The sequence below is a fragment of the Culex quinquefasciatus genome, chromosome 2, assembly GCF_015732765.1.
Source record: "Culex quinquefasciatus strain JHB chromosome 2, VPISU_Cqui_1.0_pri_paternal, whole genome shotgun sequence".
NCBI lineage: Eukaryota > Metazoa > Arthropoda > Insecta > Diptera > Culicidae > Culex > Culex quinquefasciatus.
In genome coordinates this window covers 167,634,624-167,651,678 of record NC_051862.1, presented here as the reverse complement: position 1 = coordinate 167,651,678, position 17,055 = coordinate 167,634,624, and the positions used below count along the sequence as shown (strand labels likewise).

General features: G+C 46.2%; 2 protein-coding genes across 2 annotated transcripts; one reads left to right on the top strand and one right to left on the bottom strand.

Annotated features, from left to right (window-relative positions):
* Positions 1–707: 707 nt before the first annotated feature.
* On the top strand, positions 708–6,059 carry LOC119766391. Its single transcript, XM_038250904.1, has one exon. The coding sequence runs from the start codon at positions 708–710 to the stop codon at positions 6,057–6,059; it is 5,352 nt and encodes a 1,783-aa protein (XP_038106832.1).
* Positions 6,060–12,296: 6,237 nt separating this feature from the next.
* Positions 12,297–12,943, bottom strand: LOC6032193 (40S ribosomal protein S14). Its single transcript, XM_038253203.1, has one exon. It carries the CDS (start codon positions 12,738–12,740, stop codon positions 12,501–12,503), a length of 240 nt encoding a protein of 79 aa, XP_038109131.1. The 5' UTR covers positions 12,741–12,943; the 3' UTR covers positions 12,297–12,500.
* Positions 12,944–17,055: the final 4,112 nt, after the last annotated feature.

Here is a 17,055-nt window from a genome sequence, read left to right as displayed (position 1 = left end):
CCGGCTCGCGAAGAGCAGCCTGAAGTGAACGGTGCAGAAGCGCGCCTGGACAGTTTTGGTGCGTGCTGCGCGTGAACCAACGGACAAAAAGTGCACGGAAAATCCGTGAAAAAAGTGCCAAAAAGTGCGGAAAAAATCCCAAAAAGCGGAGCTGAACAGTGGCACAATTGTGCATAGAAAAGTGAATTGTTCGTCTTGAACAAAAGCGGCGGCGATCAGTGCAGTGCGGTGAAGAAGATTTCGCCATCGCGGAACTCACGGCGACTCACGGTGCGCGCGCTTTGGCAAGCGTCGCGACGTCACCATCTCAACCGGTTGGCTGACGTCATCGTTCGAGTTCGTGATTGATTGCGGCTGGAGCTTTCGGGACGGATTTGGCGGATTCCGAAGCAGATTCAGGAGAGTATTTGCACGTAGTACGGTGGCTCGGTTAGTTTGGTTTTTGCGGACGAAAATAAAGTTGGCTTACAAAATAAAATTGCACGAGAGTTTTTATTAGTCTAGTCAGGTTGCATGAGTGTTGTGTTGTTCTGTCTGGTCCTCTGGAATTCCCTGGTCGATTCCCCTGTCGCTGCTGTCAGTACTGGGTCGTACAGTTCGCAATCTGTCTTGCGCGGTCGCGTCGTGGAACGTCGAGTCGATCTGTCTGTTTCCGGTGAATCTGAAAGTGAAAGTGGATGTTATTCAGTTGGCGATCAGTGGTCACGATGGGCGATCTGCAGACTTTGCGGAAGAAGCAGGAGATCCTGCTGAACAAGCTGGAGGTGCTGAATCAGTTCGTCGAGCACTACAAGGCGGAAGAACACGAGTGCCAGCTGGAAGTTCGACTCGGAATGCTGAACGACGTGTACCTGGAGTTTACGAACCTACGGACGAAGCTGGAGTTGCTGCTGGAAGAAAAGGATGCGGCCAAGTACGCGGATGCGGAACCGAAGGTCAAGCAGGAGGTCGTGTCACATCGTGAAGAGGCCAATCTACAGGTGGTACAGGAGTTCGACAACAAATTCTGCAAGGTCAAGGCGATGCTGATTGCGAAGCGGCCGGTCAAGGTCGTCGCACAGACAGCTCCAAGTGTTGGTGATGCGGATACCTCGTTTCCGTTGCGCGTCAAGCTGCCTGACATTCATCTGCCGAACTTCAGCGGAAATCTGCGCGAGTGGGTGACCTTCCGTGACACCTTCAAAAGTCTCATCCACCGGAACTCGAAGCTGACATCGATGGACAAGTTCACCTATCTCCAATCGTCTCTTTCTGGTCCTGCGTTGCTGGAGATCAGTGGCATCGATCTGTCGGAAGAAAACTACTCCGTCGCGTGGTCCGCGCTGGAGGAGGAGTACGGAAACAAGAAGCTGATCGTGAAAGCCCACCTCGATGTCATTCTGGATCTGGAACCGCTGACCAAGGAGTCGTACGACGGTCTCAGCCACCTGCTTGGTGAGTTTGAGAAAAATCTGCAGATGCTGGACAAGATGGGCGAAAATACTGCCAACTGGAGTACGGTTATGGCGCACGTCCTGTGCTCAAAGCTGGACTCGGCCACGCTTAGGAATTGGGAGACCCACCACAACAGCAAGGATGTCCCAACCTACAAGGCTCTACTGGAGTACCTGCGCGGCCACTGTTCGGTTCTTCAGTCGATCCAACGAGCGAAAGCGAAACCGTCGGAACAGCGCCCTCCGAAGGCAGCGGTCTGTCATACTGCTGTGCGGAGCAGCAACCAGTGTCACTTTTGCAGCGGCCCGTGGCACACCCCGTTCCGGTGCTTCAAGTTTCAGAAGATGACGATCTCGGAGCGCAACGACGCTGTTTCGAGAAACAAGCTGTGCAGAAACTGCCTGAAGCCTGGACATAACCCGCGGATGTGCGAAGGAGGAACTTGCCACCACTGTCACCAGAAACATCACTCGATGCTGCACAACGATCAGATGAGATCCTCCGTTCCACAACAGCAGTCGAGACCAACCGCGACGACCTCAGTACAGCGACAACAACCCAGACCACAGAACAAGAATCAGACAACACACACTCCAGCCAACAATGCACCTGCTAATCAGACTAACCTACAGACTACAGACTCTCAAGCCACACAGCCACAAACCACTAGCCAAAACTACGTTGCACTACCCGTCACGCCCACACACAACATCATCCTGTCAACCGCGCTCATCCGTATTAAAGACCGCTTCGGAAACACGCTGCTAGCGCGTGCGCTTCTTGACTCGTGCTCACAGCACTGTCTGATGACCAGAGAGTTCTCGCGAAGACTCAAATTCGAGCGACAATCGTCGTATTTGCCGATCCAGGGGATCGGAACGTCCCGTTGTGTGTCGACGCTGCTCGTGCGTGCAGATGTCGGTCCGCGTTCCGATCAGATTTCAGCGTACGAGTCGGAGATGCAGTTCCACGTCCTGCCCAAGCTCAACATCTCGCTGCCGACGTCGTACATCGACCCGTCTACAATTCAGCTGCCCGACTGGATGTTCCTGGCTGATCCGGAGTTCCACAAAACCGGCCCAGTGGACGTCATTATTGGTGCCGAGTTCTACATGGACTTGCTGACGGACGAACGGGTGAAACCAGCTGCTGACGGTCCCACGCTGCACAACACGGTGTTCGGTTGGATCATTTCCGGCCGGCTTCCCGGCAGCGTTCCAGAATCGACGTCTCTCGTATCCGTCGCGGCAATCGACGAGCTGCTGACCAGATTTTGGGAACTGGAAACGTGCCGCACCAAGAGCACGCACTCGATCGAAGAATCCACGTGCGAGCAGCTGTTCGAGGAGACGACGGTTCGTGACGAAACTGGCAGATTTGTTGTGACGCTGCCCAAGAAAAAGTATGCTGTCCAGCGTCTCGGTGAGTCCAGATCAACAGCCATCAAACGCTTCCTGGGACTGGAGAAGCGGCTGTCAGCAAATCCAGACCTGAAACAACAGTACAGTGATTTTATTCACGAGTATGAAGCCATGGGACACATGAAACGGGTTGCCGGCGACACGGCCGGGGGAGAGTTAGCGTATTACCTGCCACACCACTGCGTCTTGAGGCCGGACAGCACCACTACGAAGCTCCGCGTGGTGTTTGATGCTTCGTGTCGCACGTCTACCGGAGTTGCTCTGAACGATGCGCTCATGGTGGGACCAGTTGTGCAGGACGATTTACTGGACATTGCGCTACGCTTTCGACTCCACGCTGTTGCCATCGTCGCTGACATCGCCAAGATGTACCGTATGATTCGCGTCCAGCCTGACGACCAGAGACTGCAGAGAATCGTTTGGAGAGACAATGTGGACGAACCCATCCGAATCTACGAGCTGACAACTGTCACGTACGGAACGGCGTCTGCGCCGTATTTAGCAACAAAGTGCTTGCAAAAACTCGGTGAGATCGGAGAAAAGACGCACCCATCCGCTGCCAAGGTCCTCAAACGTGACTTCTACGTTGACGACATGCTGGCAGGTGCGCACACGGTCGCAGAAGGAAAAGAGCTAGTCGCCGAAATGGTCGATCTGATGGAATCTGGTGGATTCTCGTTGCGAAAGTGGCATTCAAACTCTCGAGACATCCTGCTCGACGTCCCGGAACATCTTCGCGACGAACGGACTCTGCTTGAACTGGACACGTCTGACGCAACCGTCAAGACGCTCGGGCTCGTCTGGGAGCCAAGTACGGACTGTTTCCGTTTCAGATCGCCAAAGTGGAACGACGTTGCAGTGATCACGAAGCGTGTCGTGGCCTCAGACATGGCCATGATCTTCGACCCGTACGGGCTGATCGGTCCTGTCGTTGTCCAAGCAAAAATCTTCGTGCAGAAGCTGTGGCGCATGGAACTGGACTGGGACGCCGCTCTGCCAGAAGATCTGCAGGAGTACTGGCGAGAATACCGCAGAAATCTAGCCGGTCTGGACAGCCTGTCAATACCCCGCTGGATTGGCTTAGGTGCTGATGACCGGAATGTGCAGCTTCACGGGTTCTGCGACGCTTCAGTCAACGCTTACGGTGCGTGCATCTACATCCGAACCGTTTCGGCCAACGGCGACGTCACCGTCCGCTTGCTGGCTTCCAAATCCCGCATTGCACCGCTCGAGAACCTGAAGAAGAAGAAGCGTAAGCAGTCGATTCCCCGCCTGGAGCTGGCGTCCGCTCTGCTGCTGGCGCATCTGTACGAGAAGGTGGCCAACGCCATCAACTTCCGAGGCAAAGCATTCTTCTGGACGGATTCCATGATCGTACGCTGCTGGCTTGCGTCACTACCGTCCAGATGGAACCAGTTCGTGGCCAACCGTGTGTCCGAGATTCAACACCTGACGGAGAGCGGATCTTGGGACCATGTGCCCGGATTAGAGAACCCAGCTGACATCATTTCTCGCGGCATGACACCGATGCAGCTGCAGTACTCAAAGCTTTGGTTCAACGGACCCGATTGGCTGAGTCTCGACCACCAGCACTGGCCGCACGCTCAAGTGCCGAACGCAGCAGACTTCGACCACGAAGAACTAGAGGAACACAACGCTGTCGCTGCAGTTGCACATGACGCCGAGCCCTGCAGACTGTTTACAGCGAATTCGTCGTACACCGTGACAATACGGACGACCGCTGTAATCTACCGCTTCTGTTTCAACAGCTGTGCGGCGAACAAGCACTGTCGCAGAGTTGGTCCATTGACGGCTGAAGAGCTCGAGGTCGCCTTGAAGAAGCTGGTGCGCCTCGCTCAACGAGAATGTTTCCCGGAAGAGTACGATGCTTTGTCCAGAGATCGCGCGATTCCAAGCAACTCCCGCATCGCTGCGCTGAACCCAAGAATCGTCGATGGAATCCTGTGCGTCGGCGGCCGGTTGCAGCACGCCGCAGTCTCGGACAACCGAAAGCATCCGTACATTCTCGACCATCGTCATCCGTTCACGAAGCTTATTGTTACACACTATCACGAGACCATGTTTCACGCTGGACAACAACTGTTGATCTCTGCTCTGCGTGAACGGTTCTGGCCGATTAACATCCGCAACCTCGTTCGCGAGGTGATCCACAAGTGTGTCGATTGCTTCCGTGTCAAGCCGAAGGTTCTGGACCAGCTCATGGCGGATCTGCCGCCCGAACGAGTCACTCCGTGCACACCGTTCGCACGAGTCGGAGTTGACTACTGCGGACCTTTTCAGGTCGCGTACCCGCAGCGCCGAGCTCGCCCAGTGAAGTGCTTCGTTGCCATCTTCGTCTGCCTGGTCACCAAAGCTGTTCACCTAGAACTAGCAGCAGACTTAACGACGCAGGCATTTCTGGCGGCCCTCAAACGGTTCACTGCCCGGCGTGGCAAACCGAAGCTGGTCATGTGTGACAACGCTAAGAACTTCGTCGGCGCAAGACGTGAGCTGAGCGAACTTGCTAAGCTGTTCCTAAGTCAGCAATTCGAAGAGGAGATCATCCGCGAAACAGCGAACGACAGCATCGAATTTAAGTTCATTCCCGCCCGCTCGCCGAACTTCGGCGGCCTCTGGGAGTCCGCGGTGAAGAGCTTCAAGTTGCTGTTCAAACGCACGATCGGGTTGCACACCCTGTTGTATGACGAGTTCCAGACTGTGCTGGTTCAGATCGAAGCGATCCTCAACTCGCGACCGCTCACGCCGCTCAGCAACGACCCCGCAGACTTTGAAGCGCTGACCCCAGGTCACTTCCTGATCCAGCGTCCACTCACTGCGATTCCTGAGCCAAACCTCGACCACATTCCCGAGAACAGATTGTCGGCCTGGCAAACCGTCCAGCGTTACACGCAGCAGCTTTGGAAGAAGTGGTCCAACCTCTACCTGTCGGATCTGCACAACCGCACGAAGTGGACCAAGCAGAAAGACAACGTCGCAGTCGGAACCATGGTCCTGCTGAAGGACGAAAACCTTCCGCCGTTGAAGTGGCAGCTCGGACGCGTTTCCGATGTCCACCCGGGAGCTGACGGCAACATCCGTGTCGTCACGGTGCGCACAAAGGATGGCAGCTATCAGCGTGCGATCTCTAAGATCTGCATTCTGCCGATCCGTGATAATCTTTCTACCGCGCAAGGGGAGAACTAGGACTCCTCCAACGGCGGAGGTCGAAAGACCTCCGCACACCAGTTAAGTTATGTATTGTTTTGAATTTCAAAAAGTTCACCGAATCTTTTTCCTCCAGAGTCGCCACCCTGTCTGCGCCCAGACCTGCGGGTCATTCTGCGCTCGGAGGCCGTTGAAAAGATCGGAACTTTCCGAAATGCTCTGAGGTAACCTGTTTTGTTTCGGTGGTGGTTTGCATGAAGATGTTTGCTTGCGATCTAGCTGGCAAAGGCCCAGCATAATTACGGTTACGGAAAACAGCGGCGCCCAGCGCCATTTCAGTCAAGATGACTGCTCCCAGTTCTGAACTCAGCTAACTTCTGTTCCACGTTTGGAACTCTTCGAGGTACACACACGCACACGATGACAACAGCGGAGGAGACGTCCTCCCGGTCCCATCTGCCACGACCAGCAGCGAGCTTGGCCAGCTCGTTCCCAATCGCAGCCCGATGGAGCCAACCCCCGTCATTGCAGCATCTGTACACCCGGAGAACCATCGTGTCGGTAACCGCTGAGGGTCAACAGCGACGCCAGGAGGCGTCGGGGGAGGCCACGGAGGTCTCCCCCAGTTCAGGCAAGTCGTTTTAGAATATAATTTTTCCGATAAAAAAGCACCCTCTCATCTGATTAGGGAGTCTCGCATCGCATCGACGCCGACGTCGGCGTCACCGATAGCACCAGACAGCAGAGCAGCAGATCACGCACGGCGCCACCCACGCACGGTGGCTTTGCGTTCAGCAGATCATCGCAGATTAACAGCAGCAAGCAAGCAGACAGACGAACCGACGTCGGCGGCATGCCGTCGAACAACAACCGCAACATATCGAAGCATCCACCCCCGCAACCAACAGAAGATCAACCGATCGAGCCAAGCAGCAGCATTTCAAATCTACACCAGCAGACGGTAGCAGCACATCCCAGTTCCAACCCAAGTTCAAGGTCGACCTGTTGTCGATCGACGCCATGTTGACGCCACCTGGAAAGAACATCAAAAATCAACATTTTGCAGCACACCACGACACCATTCAACCGCAGAAGTGTCCCCAGCAGCAGCGCGGCATCCTGGTTGATCGCCCGAGGTCCAGTCCGGTCCAGAAAGCAGCAAATCCGAGGCGAAATCGGTGCATTTTGACTGCAGCAAAGTGCACGATCCAGCCCGTCCAGAAGAAGAAAAATATCTGGCTATTGTTCGATCGACGGCCGCAGCCGCGATCGCTAGTATATAAGGAGAACAATGACCAATCTTGACCTAGGGTAATAGCAGAAACAGTAGAAGTAGATAAGAGACGAAGATAACGGATAAGGAACAAAACAAAAACAAACCAGTGGGTTATCAGTGGGAATTAGAGTAGTAGTTGTGATAGCGACACGGAGAAGATGATTTGAATCAGTGTGATTCCAAGGCGGCCGGTATGATCGCGCGAGAGATCAAATTTACTTTTGTTACACCTAGATGTGATCCACACGAATAAATGTTACACTGTCCTTGTCTTTCTCACACGTCCCTGGTCCATCTTTGATGAGAGCCAGCAGAGAGCAGAGGGAATCCTCGCTCTACTTGATCTCTCGGCCAGCCTCCCATGTACAATGGATTTTAGATTATAGTTAGAAATAAACTGCCGACTACGCCAGACGGTTACGCGTTTTAAAATAAACGTTTTTCTGTTCGCGCAATAAAATTGTTTTAGTTCGCGTAGTTTAAAAACGGTGTTTTACTGCGTCCGAAATCTCCCGAACCGACCACACGCGCGAACACACTCTTAATGGCCAAACAAAAAAAAATACAGGTCTAATTATTTTGACCAAGGAACCCCCAGAAAAATTTTGAGCCCGATCGGAGAACTTTTTTTCGGTTTAGGCTCTTTTCAAATGGAATTGCTGCATATAAGAAATTGAAAGAATCGAAAAAGAAAAGTTTGTCAAAATCGCATTTTTGGTGGTATAAAAATGATTTCAGAAATAAGGGTTTCTTAAGAAAGTAACCGAATATTCCTGATTGTAACCTACAATGTTGCCAAACACATCAAATTTAGTAGTGAATTCCTACTCGAGATTTTTTTTCCAATAATCACATTGCAATTCTGTTTGGAGACTTGTATGGTGTAAATAAAACAATGTTTTGAAATGGCTTATTTGGACGAAAAGAATAGATTACACAATGTTATACAAATAAAAAATGCAATTAAAAAACGATTTGTAAAAATGAAGATAAATGTTAAAATTATATAAAAATAGTTAGCTTCCCAGTGCTTCCTGTGGTAATTTTATTACTTAAGGGTTTACATACATGTATATCTGCAAAAAAGTCAGAGGTTGGTATGAGCACACACTTCAACTTTTTTTTTAAATTCTTTTTTCAGGGCATTAAAATATACATTTTCACCTATTAACAAAACAAATGGAGATATTTGGTTGCATGATTGCCGAGATATAGCAATTTCAAGTTAGTAGTTTCAAAAAAAGGGTGCCACGATATCTCAACACTGTCTTGACCAAATCGGCTCAAAATTTTGGTGAAGACCCGTTAAATCGATTCCGTGTGCATGACGAAGCCCGATTTTCAAAAAGTTTATTTTAGAAAAAGATAAAAATATTTTAATGTTTTTCATAAAAAAAACCGTTAGTTTTTGATTTTTGTATTTTTTTAAAAAGCAAATTTTAAAAATTGAGCTTCGTCATGCATCTTGAGAGTCTTCAACTCAAATTTCAGTTAATTTGGACCATCTCATCTCGAGATATCGTGGCACTCGTAAACCAACTCGGGGTTTAGAGAAAAACGCCAACAAAGTTTGACAGCCCGCTTTGCGCATGGCAAAATTTTGAGCTTAAATCGTCTCTCACTCAATTTAAACATGAAATATCTTCATGAAACTTTCAGGAGTGATTAATAAACATCTTTTGAGTGGATTCAACAAATATTCTGTAATATAAAATTTTGTGATTTTCTACATGTATGTAACCAACCCCTTAATTAGTTAGTATTACAACATTGAATTCAACGATTTCTAAAACAAAGTCGAATTTGGATTCCAGCATTACTTTTACATCATTGTTAATTGTTTTTTTTTTAACAACATTTTGCCGTTGCTAACTCCACCCAATTGTTCATTCAATTAATAAGTCAAATATTTCCACGTGCAGTTATGGTACCCAAAATTGGCCAGCATTCGGAAACCATTAGAGTGGGTGATTCACGTACAGAGACGCTGAGTGACAGTACCTTACAGGCCTTAGCCTACACCTTGACGTGAAGTTATGAAAGTTGAAAATGAAGGGTTCTCGTATTCAAATTCCATCACCCGATTTGGATAGTGTAGAGAGACGTGAATTGGTATGGCACAAGACGATGGCCGCGAATTTCTTGGCACGAACCATGAATACAATTGAGCTGAGTTGGTGGAACGTGGGTGAAAATGAGATGTCTTCAAATTGTGTTTTGCTGTAATGAATCACGCGATGACTATATTCTGGTAGCTTTAACATTCTCCAAAATAAATTGTACACAGTTGACATTGTCACTGCCAAACTTTAACTCAACCTGCGGAGGTCGACAACGAAGTGAATGTACGTGTTCCGAGAAGTGACATCGACTGTTTCACAGTTTATTGTCAAAACAACTCATTTCAGCCGTGTGCACCTCTCAACCCGACCCGCGAAACCATCGTGAGAAATTCACAACATTATGTTTGGGTCCCACGTTGAAAGCCCCGGCGTGAAACAGCTGCTTTCAGCAGCAAAACGATTGTCATCGAAAAGTGCACCCGTTGAAGAGTGCGATCGCTATGGTGTGATACTCATCCATTACTACTGCGCGGAACTGCCACGCGCGTTTGAAGTCGATGTTAGAGCTGCAAGAATCGGGCAAGCAGAATGGTTTGGGTTGGTCAGCAGAACTAGCGCTGCAATTTGTCGCCTTTCCGATGGGAACACTCCATCTTCAGGTTTCGTCTCAGCCGAGTTATTGCTGCGTTCGTCTTGTAGTTCGTGTGGTTTATTTTTGGAGCTGGTCACAAAAAAAAACAGCAGCCAAGACGCGATAGGGATGTTCAAAAGTGTCGCCGTAATTGAAACTGTCACTGTCCCCTCGTAAGGGCAGAGGCCTCACATAGCGGTACACGAAATTGGAACACCACACTACAGCAGATTGAGTTGGGCCCGACTGAGGCAAGAGTCATTGACTTATGGTTGACGCGGACTTGTGGTGCGCTTTGACAGACAGCCGGTCGCGAGACTTGGCGTCTGTGACGATGGTAGGTAGAAGTCGTGATGAAGGGGCGCGCGCGCATATCTTCGATCAGCACCGTCACACGGCTGCGTAGGACTATAACTGCGGGGAGAAGACAAGAGTAGCACGTGCTACGAACGAGTTTGTAATTACCGGGGAGTTGGGGAGGAGGAGCGCAGAGCAGATGAACTAGTAACCTCTTGTGAGAGTTATAATTAACTCTCGAGCTTCGAGTTTGAGCAGATAGCAGATACTTGGGAAACCTCTCAAAAGTTATGAAGTGGGATGAAGCAAGATAAAATTGCTGTTGTTCTTTCGGCTTGGTTGGCTCAGAAGCCGCAACGTCGCCCAGGAAGTTCGCCGACGATGCGCTCGAGTTGCAATTGTTGTCGGAGTCGGTGAAAGTTGAAACCGCCCACAGCAGCAGCCGCCTGGACACATTGATGCAGGGTCATCCGGGAGAAGTCGTGCGTACGTGGGAAGATCCCACATCTCGACGTATTGGATTTCTGCCTGTGTAGGACTTTAATTTAATTAAGGTGTCCACCCCAGTTCGGTGGTTGTAGGCCGATGTAAGCCTATTTGCGAAACAAGCCACAAATCGAACACCGCGAGGTAACCCTTTGAAGAGGTGGCGACGAACCTCCAAGTTGTTGGAAGTCTCGGACCGTACCTACCAAGAGTTGCCAGCACTCTCAATGGATGTAATCCAGTTGTGGGAGCAAGTTGGGCCGCAGTTTGATTATGTCCACACTTGGACCACGGTTCAACACAGGAAAGAGTTATGTTCTGCACTTTGCCAACCAGGAGAGGGCGTATTAAGGGGGTGTAAATTGAGTTCCCAAGCCGCTTCGAAGTGTCGATTCCGTCATCGTGCTCACTTGCACCGAAACAGTAACTTGCTCAACGCGAGCTCCAAAGCACACCGCAAGTAATCTTTACGACCCGGAATAGCCCTGGTCGACGTCCTCCTCGCGCCCGGTATTGAGCAATAATTGAGCAACAGGAAGCGATAAATTCGGGGCCCCGCGAATTATGACATGCCGCCATCGAGGAGTACCGTAATGGGACTCCGACTGTCGCCCGCAAAGCCCTGAAACTTCGCCGCGGCCTCGTTCTACATCGCTATAGGGCCGCCATGGCTGGATTGTTTTTGTTTGCCAAACCCATTCGCGCGTGAAGGTATTGCTTGTCTTTTTTCGGCGTGGTTTTTAATGCCGTTGTTTTCGGCGAATCAATCCCTCCCGACGAGTGACTCAAATATGTACGTGCAAGTCTTCCCTTCCCCCTCCTCAGTTGTACGTACGGAATTGATTGTTTAATCAATAATGGAGGGTGAGGGTGGGGACGCTGGTGACGATCTTGAACTACACGGGGGAAGTTAGGGTAACATCCAGCTATTTTATCTGGTTGTCGGAGAGTAAACCGCACAACACAATGGCGAAGTAATTTGAGGTGAATCTTGGGGACAAAAGAATAGCGTTACTTCATAGACGAAGTGTATCGGGTAAAGAATCACGTGTTTGAATGAGTTAACAACTCTGCTGTGCTGTGTCATTTGATTTGGTGACCTGGATGACATTGTTCACTTATCACGGTCAAAATATTTTAAATGTTTAAACTTTAAAACTCAGAATATTATGAATCAAAATTTAATTTTCTTTTGGACCTTCTATTAATTTACGAGTATTTAGAATCTAATCCCAAGTAACCGTGGGACTGTATATGGTAGCTTTAAATCCCCTCTATATCAACATATAAAGTATGCATACAGAGTCTCAAAACTTTATATTCACTTTATACGCATGGAGGTAAAATTGAGTGGCGACTGGTAGAGTTGATATAGAGTTATACAGCGGTAAAATGTCAAAATACTACCTTACCGACAGTATTTGAAATAGAAAAAAAGGCTTTGCGCGCAGCTCTCTCTCTCTTGGGAGAGTGCTTTTCTTCACGCTGGGATGACGGTTTTTGAAAGCTGTTTGCGTTTTTTTTGCTGTGTTGTGCTTCATTCGAGATTCTAAACTGCGTGTTGATTTGATGTTCAGAGATGTTTCACCTAGATGCCCTGCGCCAACCGTCTCGCCCGTCCTGAAATATGTTTACACGTATGATTTTTGTCGATAGAGTCTTCCTTCAGTTAGTTGCATGAAAAAAGAATACACTAGCCAGGTTGAAACAAAGTACATATTTATTAATCAATACACTTCATACCTTAACAAGATATTGATAATCTTCACAATATTCATCGACGAACGGGATAGGGCACGGAGCACCGATTGCGCACCCGGTCCCGGGGTCTTGGTGCAAGTTCCGCCGGCGGCACGCAGCTTCATGTGCAGCGAAGTGATTCCGAGGGACTTGCACTTTCGCCTACGTACAAAGCGGCCACATAGCAGCGTAGGGCGAGCCTTGTCACGATCAGCCTTGACCTTCATGCCGCCGGTGCTCCGCCAGATAGTTACTTGCCCAAAAGATCCGTAACGTGGACGAAGGTATCGTTGAAGCTGGCGTAGACGTATGCCACTCCGAGCACGATCTCGTCCGAGTAAAACCTGGACCTCCTCCAAACGATTTTTCCTGCATCAACAAAAATACCACCAAATACTGCCAAACTTTCTTTGCTCTCACTAATGTTGAGTTAGTGTTTTGAAACATTTGAAGAAATGTCAAAGTGTGATGTAACTTTAAAAGCTTACTTTACATTGATATATAAAGCTTACCATTAATGTTTTGAAACATTATTGAGCTAAATGCTTTGAAACTTTAATTGGCTGTTCTATATGTCATTATACAGTGGATAATAATGTTTCAAGCTACAAATGTTTCAAAACATTGGGAAAGACTATTTAAAGTGTCATAGCATCGTGAAAGTTTATTTAGAGTGGATTTAGAGTTTTGATTTAGTGCTTCTGGTTACTTGGGATAATAGTGCCATGCTTCAAGGTGGCGAAGTAAAACCTGGACGTCCGCTCAAAGCGTCGAAAAATCGGGAAAAAGCTTGAAATTTAGATTTTTTTTGTTAAAAAGTTGGGACATGTCGGGAATCCCAAGCATACTTTAGCAAAACATTGCAATAGGACCGAAGCCGACTTGTAAACAAAGAGTCTATCCTGCTCGTTCCTAATGTAAACATCAACTGACGTGAGCAGGATACACTCTTTGTTTACAATTCTGCTTCGGCCCTATTGCAATGTTTTGCTTGATTTGCTTGAAAATTATTTTGCAACCCTTGAATCACTTTCATTCAATTAAGGTCGTTGCAAACATTTTCAATGTTTATGTCACCCTCCCCCCTCATGAAAATAGAAGTCTAATCAACTGAAAGCAATCTAGATTGAATTTTTCTGCATTGATAATCAAATTAACCATGTTTGGGCTTGTTTAAAACTGTTTTTAATTTTTAAGAAATCCCACTGTACAGCACCGCAAAAATTTGATTTTTCGCAAGAAAATAAAATTTTCGTCTATACTTAGATATTTTGGAACCTAATGATGGCAAAGCAACTGGACAGAAGGCCGTCCCAAAAAAATAAAAAGTTGTCAAATCTTTGGTGCTCACCCCTAGAATGATAGATTAGGATGTCCGAAACAATGTTTTCGTACAACAAAAAAAAATCCGAAAATGGTTTACAACTCGCGCGTGGAGCTTGAATGAAAAAAAGTGCATTTTTCGAGTATTTTTCAGAAATGCGCGTAATAATCATACTAAAGTCATTCAAATTTGGTCGCCTTGGGCTTCAAGTTGAGCGTCCAATTTCCCGGGAAACTGGAAATTTTCTACCAATTTCCCGGGAAATCCCGGGAAATTTTAAATTTATTGAAAATTGTTCTAATCTTGGTTCTGAATCATATTTTGCATCAAAGTTGAATAGGACAGCGACTCTAATGGTTAAAATAAGTGTAAAGATCAACTAATTCATGCAACTACAAGAAAATGTCTATTTTTTCTAATTTTATAAGCTCAAATTGTGTAATAAAAAAAAATGATCTCTGATATTTTTTGTTGAGAAGATTTTTTTCATCAAAGTTTCTGAACAGTTAGTTAAATGAATCCATACTCCACAATCTTATTTTTTTTTAACTTGCCTCTGTGACCAGTTTGAGAGTGTATGGTTTGACACATTATGTTGAATCGAATAAGATCATTCAGAAATTATTTTTTTTTCATAGCAAATAACTTTTCTAAGCCAAGTTATACTGGTTTCAGCTCTTGAACAAAATGGTTGAGCTTTTTAGTTTTTCCTTAAAAATTAAACTTCTCAATATTTTCACATATTAGAGCAAGTTTTTAAACTATGTTTGCATTTTCGGGCACCTCTTAAACAATACAAAGTAATTTTTAAATGATTTTGTAATGTTTTTTTTCACATGGTTTTCAGATTTATAATTTACTTCTGTTAAATGTTTTTTCATAGAACGAAAACATGATTTAAATTGTAATATAAATTGACATCATCCCTTTACCTTTTTTATGTTAAACCTTCTAACACCCATTGTTGCACCAGTGCTCCATAATTCTTTTACTTAAAATTTATTTTTTTTGATCGAATTGAAGTAATTCTTCTTGTAAAAAAATCTCAAATTTGCTTTGGCAGTACAGGGTTTAAATATTCTTTATTCGATATCCAATTATTCTTTAAAAAGTTTACCTGAGATGTAATAGTTTATTTTCATTAAGCAAGGTTTCTTCATTTTTCTATAGCATTTAAAAAAAATTGAGTCCAAAAAATTAAGAAATTAGGGGAAATATACCCATTTTAATCACTCTAAGCCGTTCGACCAATTCTAATCACTTTTGCCGTTTTCCGCTATTAAATCAACATTTTCAGATGTACCAACAATGGACACTTTTACTTGAGCTATTTATTACTTTGGAACAGCCAAAAACACTTTAAGAAAGCTGTAATTTATGATCAAAGTGCTGATAGGCCGATAATAGAAATAGGCTGAAAAAGGGCATAGTTCCCCTATATACTTCTGCTTATATTTCAAGAATTATTTTTTTACGGGAAATCCAGGGATTTTTTTTCCCGGGACGGGAAATTGGACGCTCTAGCTTCAAGTTATAGTTTAATGTCCCTGAACAAATTACTGTACAGACATAGTCCATAAAAGCTTGTATTTTTGCATAGCACCCTGAAACTATATAATATCAGATGTAATTTCATAAATTTTGAATAAATGATGCAGTTTGGTTCCATGTCATGTAAACCAATAACATTTAATACTAGGTATATATTGTTTTTTTCGGCTTGCTGTTTTTACATTTGGGGCGGATAGATTGGAGTGGATGTTGAATTGTCAGATAACATTCTAAAAAAGGTTGTTTTTTAAGCGTACTGTTACGTTTCTTATATTTGCTTTGCTTGTTGCTAACGTAGGAAATAAAAGTGGAAGGTTTTTCAAACTTAAAATAAAAACAATTTATTTTTGTTAAACGGAAAATTGAAGAACAAGAACTTATGAAAACTTCGAAAACCTTCGTAGTGACAAAAAACACGTTTCTTGAAATCCAAAATATGTGTACTATTATTATTAACAAGACTTTTCTTTTTTCAGCACACACCATTTCTTCTGAACCATACAGATCATATAGCTTGGTAAGTTTTCATGACAAAATTCCTACACAGATTCGGTGTTTTATGTTTATGTCTCCAAATTGAATTTCACTCAGTGTTAACACCATACTCATTCCATTCAAATTCAATCAGCTTAATGATTCCATGGCAGTCATAAATTTGGCCGCAATTAATCAGTTCTTGTTCAACCATAAAATTATCAACTGGTGCTTTCCAAGCTAAATGCAGTGCAATTAAACGGCTCCCTTGTGTGGTCACATTTCACTCTATACTTTAAATATTATCAGAGCGGGTTCGTTATGAAGAGCGAGGGGACTCCCTCACTATCATGCACACGAATAGATCGCACTGATTGGAAACGGGTCGTTTGGACCCATTCGACTGTTAATCGACGAAATTTTTATCCCATAGTCACATAATTTGAATGACGGCCATAGCAGGGGTTTGGGAGGACGCCGAATTTCGACGTAACATCAGCTCCCTCCTCACAAAACTTTTGCTTGCTGCAGTGTCTGGGCTGTCGAATGTTGACTTACAGATTTCCACGTGGCGTGCGGGCGGCTGGCTGTAAGATCTGACTCCATTACAACACTGCATAAGTTTGTGGCGGCCGTCCCTTTTTGGAGTTGGCCTGAATGAGTCTCCCTTCAGTTCCGCGGGGGTGTCTCTTTCGAGACTTGCATGGCGCCCGTAGGAGAAAGCAATCTATTTTAAGTTGTGGCCTTTGTAGCAAATCGAAGAACATTTAAAAGAAAAAAAAAATAGTCTGCTGCGCTGTACACAAATCAAGTGCAAAGACAACAAAATTTCACTTTCGATTGTGGCGTTTGGCTGCCCCCTTCAAGCTTACATTGAAACCATTTTCATTCATTCAGGAAAAAAAACCATTCAGGAAGGCGCTCGCGTGCCACCAAACACCTGGGAGAAAGGCGCCCAAAATTAAAATCTATGCCCATTAACGACACACCAACCGGCAGCAGCAGCGGGTGCCATAAAATGGAAATTATAATGCAATTCTGTTTCAACGCTGATTTTCTGGCCGGGAAAGAGTCGCATGTGTGGGAATGGGGTGTCTGATCGGGCTGGGAATTGAATTACGGTGCTGGCTGGCTGGTATAGACAGATATATGGTTTGGAACGACTTTGTACGAGTTTGTGTGGGTCGTTTAGT